Below are 19,728 nucleotides of genomic sequence, written 5' to 3'. Positions count from 1 at the left end.
TTCAACAATTGTCAACTTTAATATTACTTCACGTGATTGAGATTATACAGATAAAAAGGTAATTAATAATTAATAATACTACAGACAGCCACCATCATTTTGTAGTTTTCTTTAAATAAGCCTTTACTGTATCACCAGTCCAAAAGAACTCCATTACCCATAAGCCAACAGTGCTCCCAGCCCGTTGCTTTCTGCAAAAATGGAGGGAACGTTTTGATCCGATCCGAACCAGACTAAAAAGTTTGGTCCTTATTCATAGTGACTTCGGCGCTCAGTGGCTGCAGATCAGAACCAGACCAGAACCGGACCAGAACTTCTTCCAGCCTCATCGGTCAATATGAGTGCTACTTGTCGGCCCATGAAGCCTCTCGAGTGGGGAGGCATTGCTTTGAGGTCTGGGGTTTTCTCCAGAGCTCACCAGGACTTTTTTCATTGGAATTCTCTGGATTATATGAACTTGATTGGGACCATTGTGTGGTTTTGTGCTGGCTCTACGAAGGTCTGTCTCTCTCCAAAAGGGTCTGGTGCTCAACGGCTGCAGAGAGTCAATCAGAGCCTGACCAGAACTGGACCAAGGCTGGTGAGTCCCCATATAAAATTTTGCAGTACTGTACAGTATATATACATATGTTGTTAAGAGTTTATAACATTGCAAGAGTGTGAGAAGGGTATTTAAAGCCTTTATATATATATATATATATATATATATATATACACAAAAAAGTGTTCTTATTTCGAGGTTTTTCACTTATTGCAGGGGGGGAGGCAGAACCTAACCCCCGCAATAAACAAGAGCCTACTGTATCCAACTGCTTATAGGTTGTTGAGAGTTTAATTTAGATATAAAAAGATGATTTACCTTTCCCCCTGGCAATCATCTACACAATGCAAGCTTATGGATCAAGCAGTAGAAGCAATGATTTTCTATCAGCTTTCATCTCCTGTTAATACATACTTTTAATTGCCTTGCAAAAGATCGATGGAAAGCATGGTGTATTCAACTTTCAGCTTACTGCTGAAAAAAAAAAAGATCAATATCACAAATATCAGCCAATAAACACTGAGAGCAAAATATCAGAGGAAGATAGTAGAAATGGAGTGAGAGGAGGAAAAGGTCAGTACTTAAAGAAATATGGGCTGGTACACTAAATGTGCAAAACCAGAATAATAATGAAGAAAGATGAAAAAAAAAAAGTCTGTATGAGAAACAGCCGTTGGACAGAGTGTAAAATTATCACAGAGAAAACTGTCTTATTGCAATAGAGCAAAAACAAAAAACCAACAACCGTGGATCCAACCTGTAAAAACTGGAGAACAATACTCTCTAATCTATAATAATCACACTTGTCAGAGGTTCTCCAGAGTTCAGGACTCAACGGTCAGCTCTTCTGAAGAGTAATGAATGCTAAACTCAAACCCTCCCTGAACTTCACTTAATATCAATAATTCAGGAAGCTAAAGCAATTAATTCTTAAGAGATTCTGGGATTTGCTTATGAGGCCCATTTATTCCTCATAAAACTATTGGTTGAGAAGGTGCAGGATGAAACATAACATAAATAGGTTTTCTGTCATTTATGCCAAGAAAGATGAAAATACTTGAATTTATGGCCCTTGTGTCAATAGATGCGGATATTTCTCTGGATGCTTCCATAAGTTTATGAAAAATAAAAATAAAACTTTTAGACGTTGAATTGCTTTGGTGAACATTGTGTGCTCTTTTTAAATATATATATATATATATATTTTTTTTTTTGTAGAGACAATGCTTTCCCTAATATGAAGAAACTGGCGTTGTGCAACTGCAGAAGTATTAAAGATGGAGGTCAAACATAACTTTTTTATTGATGTTTTTTATTGGCACACCACAAAAGAAGAAGACATGGTGATAATGTTTTTACCTGTATCTGTGTATATGTTTATTTATGTCTAACGTTATATATATCAGAAAGTAAGCATTTTGACATCTAAAATTGATTAACATTTGATTAACAACCTGATTCAATACAACCCATACAGCTAGTTAACTGTAAAAAAACACAACAATGAATATAACTCAGTCAGTTTTACTGATATTGAGCTCAAATTTGATGTGGAAGTAGCTGAGACTGATCCACAATCATATATTCCTAGAGATAACTGATTATGTGAGTTTTGTGCTTTGCACTTTGGCATTAGCTTTGTCATTTTCAACACACTCTGATGGTGAAATATTGCTATACTGCATGATAAATAGCATATGGTGCTTTTAAAGTTTTCACCAAAACAGCTAAACGGCTTGAGTAGTGGCTCCTCCCACCAAGGAAGTCTGCAAACCTACCAGAGGGACACGGCAGAATAAACAGTGTATCATTTCAGGACTCTTGGATTCTCTCTGGCACTGTCCTAGGTGAACCTCGACAGACCTTGAGAGTGTTTACAGATCTTACCAGTGGGAATTGAATTATTATACCATACTTATCAGAACTCCTACAGTGCCTCTGGAGTGTCCTTGGACACGCTCACTGCTCGTAATCTCCCTTCCCATGCGGAATGTCTGTGTCACTATGCGCTATGTGCGGGATGTTTTTTTTTTGTTGTTGTTGTTGTTGTTGTTGTTGTTTTATCTCAGGCTGTCTCTCCTCGGTCAAGGAGTGAAAGTTTGATAGGATTTTTTTTTTGCCTACAAATCCTATACATGTTGTCACTTTCATTACTTTTTGTCTGTCTAAACAGGTCTCACATGTAAATGAGTCTTTGAGGATCAATGCGATATATCTGTGTAAATAAAAGTTGAATGAATGAAAAAAAATGCATTCCTTTAAGAAATTTTAGGATTTTATTTATTGTCGTTTTAACCCATTTCCTCTTATTGTGTTCTACAAGATCCACAATTCACTACGGTCACGCAAAGCTCCATGTAATGAGGCCAAATTGATTATTTTGTCCTTAGCGTCAGCTTATTACATATTTTTTGAACATTTGTTAAATCCCTGCAAAGTTCTACAATCCCAAGTCTACACAAAATACTAGTTATGTTGTTATGTTTCACAGAACAAATCACAGCTAAAATGAACTGCCTGTTGCTCCGGCTTCTTTGTTCTTAATGTCATAACATCCTGATGAAAGACATTTGCATACTGAATTCCTGGTGGCTTATCAGGCACACCTCGAGCGTGGAATATGAAGCTGCATAGCACTCTGACATTTTAGATTAATAAACCAAAAAACTCAAAGAGGGCTCCCAGTTTTTGAAACTGCAGTCTTAAAATTATATCTCAAATAGACAAAAATTAGAACTATGAACACTGACTGTATGATTGAAATAAACTTCTGGCACGACACCTTGCATCTGCTGTTCCTCTTCCTTTTGTTCCTCCTAAATATAAAGAAACTTACAAGTTGTTTTTTATTACACAGCAATAATTCCAAACATCTTTTTGGTGTCATACTCCATAAAGCCAAATACAGCATGGCTGATCTTCTGAACGTTCGAACAGAAACCAAGTAAATGTTCTTTTCAAGGTTCTTCAAGGCTTTTCACCTCTCTGCTGAAATGCTTCTTCAATTCTAGCTAACTGGACAATTTCAGGTTTGAAAGCTTTTGTAGGAACATTAACACAATAAGAGTTCTTGAAGTTCAACTCAGTGGCGACGTTAAGTTGAATATCAAAGACATTCAGGTACATTCAGAGCAGGAAGGGGGCGCACAGAGATTTATACAACAGAATCAAGGTAATCATTTATCAAACATAAAGAACGAAACACAGAAGAGCTGATTAAGTCGAGACTCTTCTGGTCACCTTCAGAATAAAAGATAACACCAATATTCAGATTTTAGGATATGAAGAAAGGCGATTATAGTAAATAACAGACAACAAACTTTAAAACCAAACATTTATCAACACCTATTTATTCAACCTAGACTCTTTCTAGAAACACATGAACACTACAATTTGCCTGCAGGTCTGAAAATATGGGTCTCCCCACTAAACATGATGAAACAAACTCCACACTAGTTGGTTAGATTTGAAGAAGTGTTATCTATAAGAGGTGACAGATAAACAACAACTAAAAGAAGCCCTGCTGCCTTCAGATCAAGTATTTATGCAACGAATACAGAAGAGGCAACCAAATACTGCTGTAGCACCACTAGACCATAATGGAATTCCACCTCCACAAACAAAATGACCAATCCCAGGGAGACAAAGAGCAGCATTACATTTTAGCTTTGCTTTTTAAAGTCTGCTAATTTATTTACAATCTACTAAATACTGTCTGAAATATTATTAGACTTACACAGTTTGATAAAAATAGGATTTTAGATCTTTTAATACAGTAAGATGTGATTTACTGTATACTTTTTACTATTTCTTAAACAAGTGGATATAATAATAAAAGCGAGATAACTTGCATTTCCTGTGAAAATGCTGCGTGAATGATTTTTGCTGAATGATTTAAAAAACATTTATAACCAGGCTGAAAAGCTTTCATCGCTAAACTGTTAATGAAGGTTGAATTTGAACAGCTGACATCTGATGAAAGTTGCAAAATACAAGTGGAAAGCGATTAAAAAGAAACAGCAGAAATGTGTAGAAAACCTGATTAGATCGGTAATGTAGCAGAAACGAGCAGAATAAGCTGAAATAGGCAGAGACCGAAACGTTGACATTATTTTAAAAGCATCAGAAAAGGTGGAAATGTGTTTTAAAAAAATTAAAAAGGACAAAATTAACAGAAAATACCTATACAGGAGCTGAAAAAGCTGAAATGAGCAAAAATAGCTGAAAGGAGCTGAAAAAAGCTGAAATGTGCACAAAGAAGCCAAAAAAAACCAAAACAACCTGAACCAAAACAAAAGCTGAAATGAGCAGTAATACGTTTTAAGCAGCACAATGGGTTTGAAGAATGTAAAGCACCATTCATTTTATATGAGTAAAACGTGTCCGAAAAAGCAAAATAGTTCAAAAGGTAAAAATTGCACGAATACAAAAAGTCATAGCAGGAATGTTCTGAACGAGCTGAACATTTGAAATGAATCTCACTAGTATGAATGCTTATGAAGATTCACCCAATAAGAAAAAAAAGCCAAGAGTAGAAGAAGGTAGTACGGTAGTAGTACCGTAGTAGTACGGTAGTAGTACCGTACTAGTACCGTAGTAGTAAATAGAAAAGAAAGTTGAACTGTCTAAAACTGAACTATAAAAGCTCTGTGAAATTAAATGTAATTTTGGATTATAATGCATTATTTCTTTGAATACATTGAACAATAAAGTTTTCTGTCATTATGTATTCATAATGTGTTCATTAGTCCTCATCTGCTCATACGGACTCATGTTTGTGCTGCTGTTGTCTTGGCACATTGTTTTTGTACCATTAGTGCTTAGTGCATTCTTAGTCTTGTGCATTCTCAGTTTTAGTGAATGTAGTATTCTTAGTTCATGACTTTGATATTACTAATGATTTTCTTTACAATTTGTATTTTTGTTGGATGTAACTGGGACCCTATGTACATAGTTTCGTTCCACCTCATGTACAACATGTGACGTGAATGACAATAAAAAGCCTTGTATCCTAGTAAAAATGTGTTTATTCATTTCATTGATCGGGTATTCGGATGCTGCATGCTCTTTTCAGTTGCTGTTTGATGATACTCAAATGATAGCTGAACCAAAATCTCAAACATAAACAATATTTTTGAAATTTATAGTGATTTTGTGTGCTAGGTGATTTTAATGAGTATGAGAGGACAAGTTAAGCATCTAACTGTTTTTTTTTATTATTATTTTGAAATAAAATACTGTGTGTATTATGTTACAGATGGTTAAATTATTTCTTTTCCAGAGGCACTTAGATTGAGTATGCACTCAACGGTTATCTGTGCTGCTGAGTAAACTGCATTTTTAATAGCATTATATGCAGCTGAACAGTGGTGACTCCTGAGCAGAAATATTAGTGAGGCGGATGTTCATCTCCTGAAAATTTTTAGCATTGCGTTACATTTTCTGAGGAAAAAAAAAAACCTTTACATGTTGCTAAATACTTAATTTATTGCTGTTGCTTGTGTATGTGTGTGTGTCTGTCTACAATATTTTAGCTTTTTTCTTCCTCCCGCGGTTCGAGGTGGTGTCTCGTGAAAAACAGTCCCATTCAATAAATCAAAGAAAATGATGCCTCCCACCCCCAGCCGACAAGTGCACAGCTTTCTGAAATGGATTTCTAATTTGATTTGAAGTCTTCTCCTTCTTTCGGCTTTTCCCTCTTCAGGGGTTGCCACAGCGAGTCATCCTCCTCCACCTCACTCAGTCCTCTGTCCTCACACCAACTACCTCCATGTCCTCTCTAACTGCATCCATAGATCTCCTCTTTGTCTTTTTCCTGGCAGCTGCATTTCTAACATCCTTCTACCAGTATACCCACTGTCCCTCCTCTTGACATGTTCAAACCATCTCAGTCTGCCTCTTTAACTTTATCTCCCAGTTGTTCAACCTGTGCTGCACCTCTGATTATCTCGTTCCTAATCTTATCCATCCTTGTCACTCCTAAGGAGAATCTCAAAATCTTCATTTATGCCACTTCCAGTTCTTTCTCCTGTCTTTTTGTCAATGCCACTGTCTCCAGCCCAAACAATATAGTTGGTCTCACCACTGTCTTGTAAACTTTTCCTTTGACCTTTGCTGACACCTTTTTGTCACAAATCACTCCTGAAACGTTTCGCCATCCTGTCTGGACTCTCTTTTTCACCTCTTTACCACACTCCCCATTTTCTTGGACAGTTGATCCCCAGTCCTTGAAGTCCTGCACCTTTGTGACCTATGCTCCTTGTAGCCTCACTGTTCCACCAGCCTCTCTCTCATTCACACACATGTACTCTGTCCTACATCAGCTGACTTTCATTCCTCTTCTTTCAAGTGCATACCTCCACCTCTCCAAGTTCTCTTCCACCTGTTCCCTGTTCTCACCACAGATCACAATGTCATCTGCAAACATCATCGTCCATGGGGATTCTTGCCTGACCTCATCTGTTAGTCGGTCCATCACCAGAGCAAACAAGAAGGGGCTCAGAGCCGATCCATGATGCAATCTCACCTCCACCTTGAAGCTATATGTCACTCCTACAGCACCTCACCACTGTCCTGCTGTCCTCATACATGTCCTGTACCAGTCTAACATACTTTTCTGACACTCCAGATTTCTTTATGTAATACCACACCTCCTCTCTTGGCACTCTGTCATACTCTGTCATACTTTTTCTAAATCCACAAATACACAATGGAGTTCTTTCTGACCCTCTCTGTACTTCCCCATCAGCATTCTCAAAGCAAAGATGGCATCTGTGGTGCTCTTTCTTGGCATGAAACCATACTGCTGCTCACAGATAGTCACCTCTCGTCTAAGTATTGCTACCACAACTCTCTCCCAGATCTTCATTGTGTGGCTCATCAACTTAATTCCCCTTTAGTTGCTACAACTCTGTACATCACCACTGTTCTTAAAAGTGGGCACCAGCACACTTCTTCTCCATTCCTCAGTCATTTTGATTTGATTTGAAGTAATAATTTTGAAATAATATTCCAGATTAGCACAGTTAAACGGGAGACAAACTGGTCAGTGAAGTAACTAAAATAATAAAGTGAAAAATTATGATAATACAACATATCATCACTGAATCAAATAAAAGATTCCAGTGGGGATTAAACCCACAAACACTCAGTTACATCTGCTTCAACCATTGACTGACCACAGCCACACGAATCGTTTAAATAAGGTCCTAGCAAGTTGGTGGAAATTTCCTGCTCTTTGACTTTCCTCTGTTCTTCTCAGTTTTCTGTTCTGGTCTCCTCTGTTTGCTCCAAATTGATTTAAAATCAGTATATCTTCACTGTTGGACTCAGCAGGTTTCACTGCAGCCGTTCCTGGGTTTGAGCTCAAGCCAGGTCTAGGTAGAGGTCGTATCAAAGTGATAAAACCAGCCAAATGTGTCCACAGGGCAGGAAAAATCAGATGCCCCAAACAAAACTATTGAATCTGCCTGCTTGGATCACCGGTCGCGTGTTCGGATCCGATTGATGAACACGTGTCATTGAACGGTATTGCCCCATACCGCCCCATAACTGCAAACAAGTAAAAAACGGGGGATGAAACACAAAATAAAAATTAAATTCCACTAAAAATTAACAAATTAGTGAAAAATACACATAACAAAACATTATACAGCCAGCTCAGTAAATAGGTAATCACATTATTTATAAAGAGGAGCTACTTTGTGGGACAATTTAATTTTTTGCCCCACCGACACTTAAGGACTGTTTTGCAAAAAGTGACAGAAAAATTGAGAGACAGACAGAGAAAGAGAAAAATTCAGAATGCAAGAGATCCATTACAAGAATTTCAGACATGAGTTAAACAGCAAAAATACTTTTGAGTTGGGTATTTTTGTCAGTGTATGGTGTGAGTGAGGGCTAACAGAAATGGTGACGGTCACATGCTGAGATGTAGGAGCTCAGGACGACTTTCTAAAACAACTCCTTGTGGACTTGCAAAGACCTTTCCAAGAATTTTAATGTGGAGTAATGCTGCGTTGTTCTGTGCAGTGACATTTGCACAAATATAACCTTCAAGGAGCATTCTTCAGAGAGAGACAAAGAAAACAAAAAATTTTGCATGATGTGTTTTACCTAAACCTATTGCTTATTTTTGATTCAAATGATTTTAATGAGAATATCAAGAACACGAAGTAAAAGAAGAAAAACAGAGAAAAACATGTTTGATGCCTTTTGCTTTTATATGACTTTACCAAAAAAATCCATTTCGACAATGGGGCTTAAAATTGTTGTAGCTTCTGGCTTCAATGATCTACAGTGGACTTTTGTGCTGAGTGGGCGTTGAGCATTTCATCGAGATATTCTTCTCCCTACATAAAACTGCAGCTTTGTCCTCCTTGTAGAAACAGATTCTGCAACCGATTTGTCCAAACACATCCTACAAGTTACAATCTTTTTTAAACCAATCATGTTAATTACACATTTTAAATTATTATTTTTTTATTGTTGCCTCACAACATTTTCTGCAGGATGGTTTTGCTTCTCTGTGATAACAAAGAAAGTGTAAGATAAAGTAGCTCCACGGTTCAGATAGCTGTCTGTTCAGATTTTCCCTTCGTGCCGAGGTGCCAAATGAGCATTACCAAGTTGCTTTTGTGCACTTTTTGTGTCTGTAGTGACCTAGTTGTATAAACAGGCAGAGGTCCAGCAAAAAAAAAAAAAAAAAAAAAAAGCCCAAAACTCCTTTATAGGCTCCCAAAAATTCCTCTCAGTTGGCAATTCTAGGAGCATGTGAAACAATAACGCAATGCATGAAACCTCTTTTTGTTTGCTCTACTTGACATTTTTCATGTCAAATGAAACAAGGAATGAAACTATATTTGTGAAGTCAAAAAAGCATAAAAATCCACCTTGACAGGTTTGCAAGGCAGGAATAAGAAGAGAGACAATTTTAATTTTCAGTCTGTTGCATTTCCATCCAAAATTCACAACGCACTGTAGTTTTCAATTCAGGTTTTATTATTCATGGTCTAACTCAGAAATAAATTTAAAACCTTCCTGCATGAAATTTTCACATAACTGAAACATTCTCAGCATAGTTTCTTTTATTTGAGGTCATGCGAGATAGCAAATGAATTCCACTGATGAATACGGACTTGAAATGTCAAATGTAACAGTAATCACGGTCAGCACAATAAAAATGCAATAATTAATTATTCACAAAGCATGTGCCGGATGCATAACAGAGTTTTTTTAAATGAAGATCTGCTGATATCTACGCATAAAAGATAATTACTTCTCATCACTAAATTATTTAAAAACTATTTTAGTGCCTTGAAAAAGTATTTATAACCCATTTCCACATTTTATACACATTTTATTTGATATCATTTGGCTGCACTGGTCCAGGGTATAAAAATAAATGTTTGTTCCACTTTTCACATTTTTCCATCCATCCATCCGTCCGTCCGTCCGTCCATCCATCCATCCATCCATCCATCCATCCATCCATCCAAAAAGTGCACAAAAGCAACTTCTTACGTTTGTTCTGAAGTGGGGTCGCGGGGGCAGCAGCTTTAATAGGGAGGCCCAGACATCTCTTTCCACAGCCACCTCTTCCAGCTCTTCTGGGAGGATTCCAAGGCGTTCCCAGGCCAACAGAGACATAGACTCGCCAGCGTGTTCTGGGTCTTCCCTGGGGTCTCGTCCTAGTCAGATGTACCCGAAGCACCTCCCTAGGGAGGCGTCCAGGGGGCATCCTTACCAGATGTCCGAACCACCTCAACTGGCTCCTCTCGATGTCGATGAGCAGCGGTTCTACTCCGAGTCTCTTCCAGACTTCTCACCCTAGCTCTAAGGGAGAGCCCAGTTACCCTGCAGAGGAAACTCATTTCAACTGCCTGTATCCGCAATCTCATTATTTCGGTCATTAACCAGAGCTCGTGACAATAGGTGAGGGTAACTAAGAACATAAACCGACCAGTAAACAGAGAGCTTTGCCTTACAGCTCAGCTCTCTATTCACTTCAACGGACTGGCACAGAGTTCGCAATACTGCAGACGCTGCACCAATCTGTCTGTCAATCTCACGTTCCATTCTTCCCTCACTCATGAAGAAAACCCCGAGATACTTGAACTCCCCCACTTGAGGCAGAACCTCACCCTCGACATAAAAAGAGCAATCCACACTTTTCTGACTGAGGACCATGGTCTCAGATTTGGAGGTGCTGATTCTCATCCCAGCTGCTTCACACTCTGTGCAAACTGCTCCAATGAGAGCTGAAGATCACGGCACGGTGACGCCAACAGGACCACATCACCTGCAAAGAGCAGAAATGGAATCCTGAGGCCACCAAAACCAGAATCCCTCCGCCCCCTGGATGAACCAAGAAATTCTGTCCATAAAAGTTATGAACAGAATCAGTGACAACAGGCAGCCCTGGCGGAGACCAAGTCCCACCCTTAAGGGGTCCGACTTAATACCGGTAATGCAAATCAAACTCTCGCACCGACTGTATAGGGACCGAACAGCCCGTAGTAATGAGCCCCCAATCCTGTACTCACAGAGCCCCCACACAGTGTACCTCAAGGAAAACGGTCAAATGCTTTCTCCAAGTTCAAAAAGGGTTTTTGCACATTTGTATATGTAAAAGAAAAAAAAATTGAAAACTGTTGTTTGTTGCTTTTCTTCCACTGCACAGTTATGGGCTTCTTTGTGTTGGTCTATCACACAAATGCCCAGTAAAATTATTTGATGCTTGTGGTTGTAACGTGGAGAAACGTCACAAAATGTGGAGAGAATACTTTTTCATTTACTGTATGCTAACAGAATAGGAAGCAGGTGGAATGCCCCCTGTGGGTCGGGAGAGTCTTTGCCTCAAGTGAAGAAGTTCAAGTCTTGTTTATTAGTGATGGTAGTATGGAGCAGGTGATGTATCGACGGACTGGGGCCTCAGCCTCATTAATGAGGGCGTTGCTTCAGTCAGTCTTGGTGACGAAAGAGCTGAGTCGAAAAGCAAAACTCTCTATTTACTGTTCTGTCTAAGTTCCAACCCTCACATGGGGGCATGAGGTTTGGGTCATGACTGAAAAACAAGATCCCATATACAAGAGGCTGAAATGAGCTTCCTTCATAGGGTGGACAGATTCAGCCTTAGAGAGGATGAGGTGCTCCATCATCTGGGGGGGTTCAGAGTAGAGCCGCTGCTCATGCACCATAATGAGTCAGATGAAGTGGTTTGGGCATCTGATTAAGGAACTTCCATTTAGGTGTGTTTTAGGCATGTCCCATTGGTAGAAGACCCCGAGGAAGACCCAGAAATTGCTGGAGGGATTGTGTACCTTCTCTGGTTATGCCTTGGACCCCCCCAGGAGGAGTTGGAGAGCATGCTGAGAAGAGGGAAGTCTGGGTTCCTCTCCTGGACTTGTTGCCTCCACGACCTGACTATGGATAGATGGTGGAAGATGGAGATGTACTGGATGCTAACAAATAAAGTTTGCAAAACAAAACCAAAAAATACAACTGTACAAAAAAAAGTACTTTCTTTAAGAACAAAGTACACAGACAAAAAAATTCATGACTGGAGTTGTAAAGTTTGCAGCATGCAGTAATTAGTATGTTTTGTGTGAAATAAAACCCAAAATATACTATTTTATGATGTCTACTTTCTAACAAGAAGCAGGAAGGAAGATGTTGATGGATTCAGCAGATGGTGGCGTTCACACAGGCACTGCCTTTCTGTTCACAACTGTGCATCTTTATTTCAGGTACATAATTACCCAAAAAACTTTTTTTAAATAACTTGACTGAAATTATGTGCTCTCGTGGATTCAAATTAAAAACCTACTGAGTCTAATTGGAAATATTTTACGCTTTTGTTTTTAATTCAGCTTTGGTTATTTGTGCAACTTCGTATAAGGAACAAATTTATCATCACCATTATGTTTTATTGGAATATTTGAGTAATTATTGAATGAGCTGTTAATACTTTGTTTCATATGGAATAACATTAATTCAACAGGCTGATACACTGTAAATAAAATCTAACAGGGCTATAATAATAAGCTCAACTGTCCGTCTTCCTTTTTTTTTTTGGCAACTAGAAATATTTCTTACTTTGTTCCTTCACCTGCCATGAGTCCCTAACAATGACAATTCTGTGACAGCTCAGTTTCTGCCTCATTCTCTGCCCTTGCAGTGATCTCGCAGTTTGCATGTCAGAGATGTGCAGCACAACAGCTGCTTGAATGACACTTAGGCATTTTAGCAGGAACATCACATTACAGTGAGAGCTTGAACGTACCATAGAAATGACAAGTGAAAATGATCTTTTTCTTTCACCATTTTTTTTTCTAACTTCATTTTTTTAAAATAGAAATCTTGGTGATAATCATGAAACAGTGATGTAACTCCAGGCATTTATTGACATCTTTGTTTAATCCTGCTGGTCCGCTGAGGAGTTGCCATGCTCTCCTCTCCACTGCCCAAACAGAACCGGGGATTAAAATAGTTGGATAGTGCAGTGTTGTGACAAGAACAGGGTTCAGCGTGTACTGGACCAATACCAAAAGATGGAGGGATAAAATCGTAAAAGCAAAGCTACAACAACTCCAAGAACATCAAACCCGAGCTTGTAGTTTTAATCGTACACAACACTACACTTTATTTCAGGTTTTTCCTGTAAAACATTCTTTTATTGTTCCTGCTTCAGTAAGCACTAATTAAAAAGAAACAAATGGGGCTTACCCAGTTTATTCTTGTGAATGACATGGATCTCATCTTTGTTCTGAAACGACAGAAAAAAACTTTTTAATAATTCAGACAACCATCTTCAAATAATGACCCACATACACATCCACGTTTGTTTCAACAACACAAAAATGGGTGGCGCGAAGATGCTGATTTTCTGCTAAACACTCCACTTCCTAATCACTTATGAAGAATTAATGATACTAAGTATTGAATCCCCCATGGCTTATTTGGAGGAATAATGGGCAAAACCCCATATCATTAGTCCTTTCTAATTGTGTGGGTTTTTGTGCCTGCAGCATTTAAGCTCCGAGTTCTCAGCTCAATTAAGGCGACGTTCCACCTTTGGAGCTGTCAGTGCACGCTGCAGACCAAGGAGGGATGACTTAATCAATCACGACCCACGGAAAACTTCAAGGATCAGTTTTCACCTCTATCTTTCAGATGAAATCACCCGGTCTTGGAAGAAGGCGAGAACGTTTGAGTTCTGAGCTCGAGAGCAGCAACGTATTAATAGATAATAATAAACTGGGTTTAATTTATGACTTACGCTAGACTAACAATCATTTCACTGACGAGCTACCGCAGGCTTCAGGGAGCTTAACAAAGTCATAAATTCTGTCTCAGACTGTGGGGTACGATTCTTCCAAGAAATATCAATATTGTGATTGTAGTTTTGTCAACCAGATTAAAAAACTCAGCTCATTTTGGGATGATTAACGATTGTTCATACTTCTTACGTTAAATTCCCTTACCTGAACAGCCTCATGTTACAGGCATTTTATTTTGGCAGGCATCAAATGAGCAGCAGCTGTTATCAGTCCATAAAATGTTTGTTATTATCATCCCCATAAGGTTGCATTCAGACTGTCCCTATTGTACCTCCTAGTTGGTTTAAAGGTATGTTCTTATCTTATATATGCAGCTTTGCGAGCGTGTGAAACCTGAAGTCTTTCTTTTTGTTAGCTTTATTTAACCTTTTATCTAAACCTAACCTTACACCTGACCCAGAGCACTGACCCTAAACTTAACCCCCTGACCCTGGACGTATTATCAACGATAAGAATGTACCTTTAAACCTACTAGGAGGTACAGGAGGGACAGTTTGAACGCAACCTATGGGGTGATAACTAATAACGGACATTTAATGGCTGATAGCATTTAAAGCCGGTGAAATAAGATGGAGTTCAGCAAACATGCAGATATATTCATCATCTGAGTAAGTCTGTTTCTTTACTTTTCCCCCCTCAGGTGATCAGTGTTAGATGCAAATATATGCACAGAGACTAGATCGGATCAGGGTGATTTGATTCTGTGGGCTCGTCAGCTTAATTGGACTCAGTAGCATTAGTCATAGCTACAAGATTTCTGTCTCATCTCATCACACACTCCTTGTTAGAAATAATCTTCTGAGCGGAAAAAAGAAGAGACTTCCAGGAAAAAGAGTATGGAGGTGGCTTATCCAGCTCATAAACCAGACAAATGGAACTCATTAGCAGACAGTTACACTTAACAGATTTCTTCAGCTAGAAAATATGTTCTAATAAACAAGTTATCTAATACGAAGCACTTGAAAACTGGAGGCAAATGATAATAAAACAACTTAGGAAGAGTAGAATACGATGGTTGAGGTAACTGTGGAAGAGAAGAGGCAGTTCTTGTTCACCCCATTTCCTGCAGCAGGGAGGAAGCCGTAAATCACCGCGCTGTGATGGACAAGCAAAACTCAATTAACTGCTCTGTCAAACATCACTAATTAAAGTGATTGTACAGTGCGTGTATAGTTATATATTGTTTGATGTGAGAATGTATGGCGTCTACATGGTTTCACCATATACAACCTCAAGTAAGACCTAATGCTTTGTGACGAGTTTTAATTAAGCTTCAATAAAGCCGACCTGTAGAGACTCGTTCACAGTAATACTGTGTATTTTCAGAGTTGCTCTAGCGTTATCATAGTCTACGATGTGCTAAGTTGAGATAAAAGGCTTTGACTTTTAATTGAATTTTAATAAACTTTTCGCACAGTGTGGATTTTGCTGATGCATCCAGAAAAAAATAAAAAGTATAAAGACCTAGCATTCCTTTAGAGAATGCATTTTGTGTTGGCTAACTTTGATTAGATATGGCAGCCATATTTAATTGAACTGACTCCAAAATGTATTCAATTGGACCTAAAATTAATACTTTCTGAAAGTTTCAATAACATGTATCCAGTGGTTTATGACGTATTTTCCTTGTTTTTTTTTAAATCCCTTCTTAAAACCCATTTCTTCTCCCTGGCCTTTGACACCATCTGTAATGTTGACTTTTAATTATTTTAATTGTTCTTTATTGTCCATCTGTAAGATTGTTTTATTATGTATGCATCACTTTGGTCCTGTGGGTGTTTAAAGTGCTTTATAAATAAAGCTGGTATTGTATGGTATTTTGATAATAAACAGGGTCAACTCTAACATGTAATAAGAATGTTGTAACATGTTTATTAAAACATAAATATTAATAAAGACATATTAAATCATGTTTCTAATATGTTTTAAGAAAATAATTTGTGCTATGAGTAGCTTTTGGAGCATGTGTTGTGAGTGATTCTCAGCTACAATAGTAGCAAATTTTAGGAAAATGTATGTTAAATGGACTGATTTAACTTTTTCTGTTTTTAGGGTCAGTTGGCTGTCCATGTTGAATCGGTTTGACTTTAAAATGTAACCAGTTGTAGCTGTACATTCAAGGTTCAAGGTTGTCATTCGTATCACATGTGGTACATAGGGGTGTCAGTCACCAGCTTTACCACGATACGATATATTGATTTGTTTGTATGACGATACGATTTTCTCGATATAACAAAGTCTGTCACGATACGATTTCGATTCTATTCGATTCACAAGTCTGCGATCGATATATTGTGATATCAAACGCCCATCTCATTTATATATAAATAAACTTACAAAAACAATTCAAATATGATTTAACCATTTTATTTCTGTTATACAAGGCATTTAAATTAAAAATACCAACATTTTTTCTTAATCAATGAAAAAATAAAAATAAAATGACCTGTTCAGTATAGTCTCACATTTCTCATGTTTAAGTGCATTTTTAAAGCAGTTAACTTAAAAGTGTCCTGATTACCTTTCAGTTATAAAAAAACAAAAATAGATATTGCGCTTACATAAAATAACATTGCTACGAATGTCATGTTTCTTCTTCAGGTGAACGGTCAAATTTGTTGCGTTTCCCGAGCCGTACTTCTGTTGGAATCCAAAATATTTCCACAGTGTTGATTTAAATCCAGCAGGAGAGTGAATTTCATTATCTGTGTTTTCTGCCTTGTCTGCCATGTTGCTGAGGCGGCCGCGCACAGAAATGGTAACACAGGAATTAGGAATTTCAAAATAAAAGTGCATTTAAGAGAACACGATATGAATCCATGTTTTAATTTTGCCACAGTATAAATGAATCATTAATCATTTAATCGATATATTGATTTAAATCGATGTATTGTTACACCCGTAGTGGTACATGTGGTGGACCGAAATTGTGTACTCAAGATCCCAGTTACACCCAAACATAGCAATAATATAAACTATAACTATAACAAAAACAAACAATGTAGTGAACTAAGCCTCAGGTCAAATCTGGCCCTGAGGGCCTTCCTGGGACAAGAACTGTTATTTCATTGATTTGAGTCCAGAAACACAAAATCAAGTCCATCCAGAGACTTTCTAAGTGTGTCCTGCACTGATCAATTGAAAGAACACTCTCTTTTTTATCATTACTATTTTACAAATGTCTTGATAATCAAAGTGTGTTTAGTTCAAACCATTTTAAATGTTGAAGTGAACTACTCATTTTAAATCAACTGTGAAACAGTATAAATGATTTTCAATCCTCATTCAAAGTAGAAATCTAGCTAATGTCTGTTACAGAGTAATTATTCATTTTCTTGATCTTCTGTCTGAAATGAGCAAGTGTAAGTCGGTCAAAAGTCAAGTTTCGGTCAACTACATGTTTACTGGAAAGAAATGTCATGTTTAACTTTTTCAGACAGATAGAAGTAGAACTGACTCCACAAAGTCTCGGTTTCTTCAAAACATTTTCTGTCTGTTCTTAAACAACTTAATCTTTTTCCTTGACTTTTAATAACCTCTTACATCACTAAAACCACACCCCTGTTTGGTCGATCGACCAATCAGGAAGTTCTCAGAGGAACCGGAAGTGACCTCTTTAAAAGGTTCAACACTTCCTAGTTCCACAGAAAAAATGCAGAGAATGCTGAGAGTTAGTTCCGAGAGCAGCAGAGTTCAGAATGCTGGAATGCAGAATGCTGGAGAACAACGGCAACTAAGCTGAACGAGAGAAGTTCAGAGGAACTATGAAGAAGTCTGTTCTGGGATGATCTCACGACTCCTGAGGTTTAGCTGTTCTTACGGAGACGCTGGAAGAGTTGAAAGGAAAACTCTACGCCAACGCCGAAACTATCATCTGCAAAGGTAAAGAGTCGATCTCAACCAAAGTGTACCGTGGGTTAAGCTGTATCCAAAAGGAGCGTGTTGTCGTTCTGGTCTACAGACCTACATCTTATACAGACACATACATCTTCACCCATCTCTCTCCATTTAAACCCCTTTATTTCTCATCTTTAAAACTCTTCTATCTGCCAGTAATTAATCCAGATATTTTCAGAAATGTCTGTTGTAAAGCTTGAACCCAGATACCATGGCCGTATGGTTTCTGATTGTAAAGCTAATTAATTAAGCTGTTGTTGAAATCAATTTGCCAAATTAATGTAAATGTTTGATGTTAAACTTTGATTCTGTTAATAAATGACCGCATTCATTGTGATGGGTCAAAGAAAATTAACGTCTCACGTTACATTTAATCATTCAATGCACGATAGAACTCAGTCCAGAAAAATGAAAAAATCCGTTTAATTTATGGATAATATCTCACAGATATATGTTCATTTACAACAACATACAGTATTCATGAATTATTCCTGAAGGTGTGATTAAAATCTGTCCCAGAATTCATAAGTTAGGAGTCAAAAATTTAAATAAAGATATTTCACATCAATTAATGCTCAGAAAATGTCTTTTTAACTACTACCACACTCAAAAATGGGTTAGCAAGGGTTTGCTTTCGGTTTAGTCCTCAGACTAATGACCGCATTACTCATCGTGGACCACTTGGATCATAACTTATCCTCTCATCGTTACCGAACCCACAACACTATCTGCTTTGTACAACAACACTATTTTTATACCTGAACACCTGCCGAATATAATAATATAATTATATTATGGTTTTACTTTCTACATATTTACTTTCAGAGTTTGTTGTTTTTCTATTTTGGGGAAGTTGTATGTGAATAATGTAACTAACAGATGTGGATGTGACATTTTCAGCTTATGATCAGTGCATTACCACCTATTGTTTGCAGTATTGTGAGAACGAGAGGGACAAAATGAAATTAAAAAGTTCATTTTATTGTGTTAGCTCCCTATAGTTATGTCCAATGTTTTCCTTTATGTTGCATTCCATGTGCAATCCTATTTTTTATTAGTTCAAGAATGTACAAATTAAAAATAATCACAAAGAGTTTTAATATATATATTTTTTCTTTCATACGACTTCCATGTAGTCCATGTAGCATGTGGGAAATGGTGGCAAAGAGGTTAGAGAAGGTGGGTCTGTGTTCGGAAGGTTGCCGGTTCGACTCCCCGTACTGACAACATCAAAATGTGGGTGGAAAAGGTGAAGCACCCACACTTGTCTCCAACCTCATTTGCCCCCATCTGGACCCTTGAGCAAGGCCCTTAACCCCCAGGTGCCCTAGATAGGAGCTCTCTGCTCCACTCAGAGGGCTGTGGTAGCTCGGTGGTCTGTGGTTGTGTCAGGAAGAGCATCCAGCGTAAAAACAATGACCACTGTGGCGACCCCTGAAGAAGAGAGCAGCCGAAAGAAGATTAAAAAAGTAGCACGACTTCCACTGAGCTCATATTTTTATTCGACTGTGGAGTCGGCAGGAAACAAAAAAAAAGATCCAACTTGAGCAGACAAGAATAAAAGCTGTTATTGTCATCAAATCAATGCTTCATTACATTCTCATTCCTGGTCTTAGTCAGCCTCTTTACAAAGTGTGACACCTCTCTTCCAGCAGTTCGTTAGCGTTCTCTTTTTTGGTGGAAAAACATAAAATAAAATAAATAAAGTTGCACTGGGTTTGGACAAAAGCCCAGGTGGTGTTAATATTTCATGAGATAAAATTTTCATTAAATCCACACGTCAGCGAGATGAATGAACACTGGCTTTTCATGGTCAAAAACAAACTCATTAGCTCGTTCTGTCCTTTTGCACATTTTATACGCAGCTCTTCAGCGGCACTTTATAAAAACCTGTGGAAACAGATAACTCAAGGACGACAAATCGTTTTCTGATAAAAGATCAAATATGTG

The 19,728-nt window shown here is 37.9% G+C and overlaps 1 protein-coding gene across 1 annotated transcript in view; it reads right to left on the bottom strand.

Annotated features, from left to right (window-relative positions):
- The window catches only part of b3glcta (beta 3-glucosyltransferase a), a 54,705-nt gene extending 35,637 nt beyond the window's left edge, over nucleotides 1-19,068 (bottom strand). Inside the window, exons 1-2 of the mRNA XM_037677879.1 lie at nucleotides 19,054-19,068; nucleotides 13,268-13,307 (exon numbers count right to left, since the gene is read on the bottom strand). Of these exons, the coding sequence (XP_037533807.1) occupies nucleotides 13,268-13,307; nucleotides 19,054-19,068 (55 nt within the window). The remainder of the gene's footprint in view (nucleotides 1-13,267; nucleotides 13,308-19,053) is intronic.
- Nucleotides 19,069-19,728: the final 660 nt, after the last annotated feature.

Source organism: Nematolebias whitei, chromosome 6 (assembly GCF_014905685.2).
Source record: "Nematolebias whitei isolate Nwh7 chromosome 6, NemWhi1, whole genome shotgun sequence".
Taxonomy (NCBI): Eukaryota; Metazoa; Chordata; class Actinopteri; order Cyprinodontiformes; family Rivulidae; genus Nematolebias; species Nematolebias whitei.
Note: the sequence above shows the minus strand (reverse complement) of the source record. Positions and strands in the feature narration are given on the sequence as shown.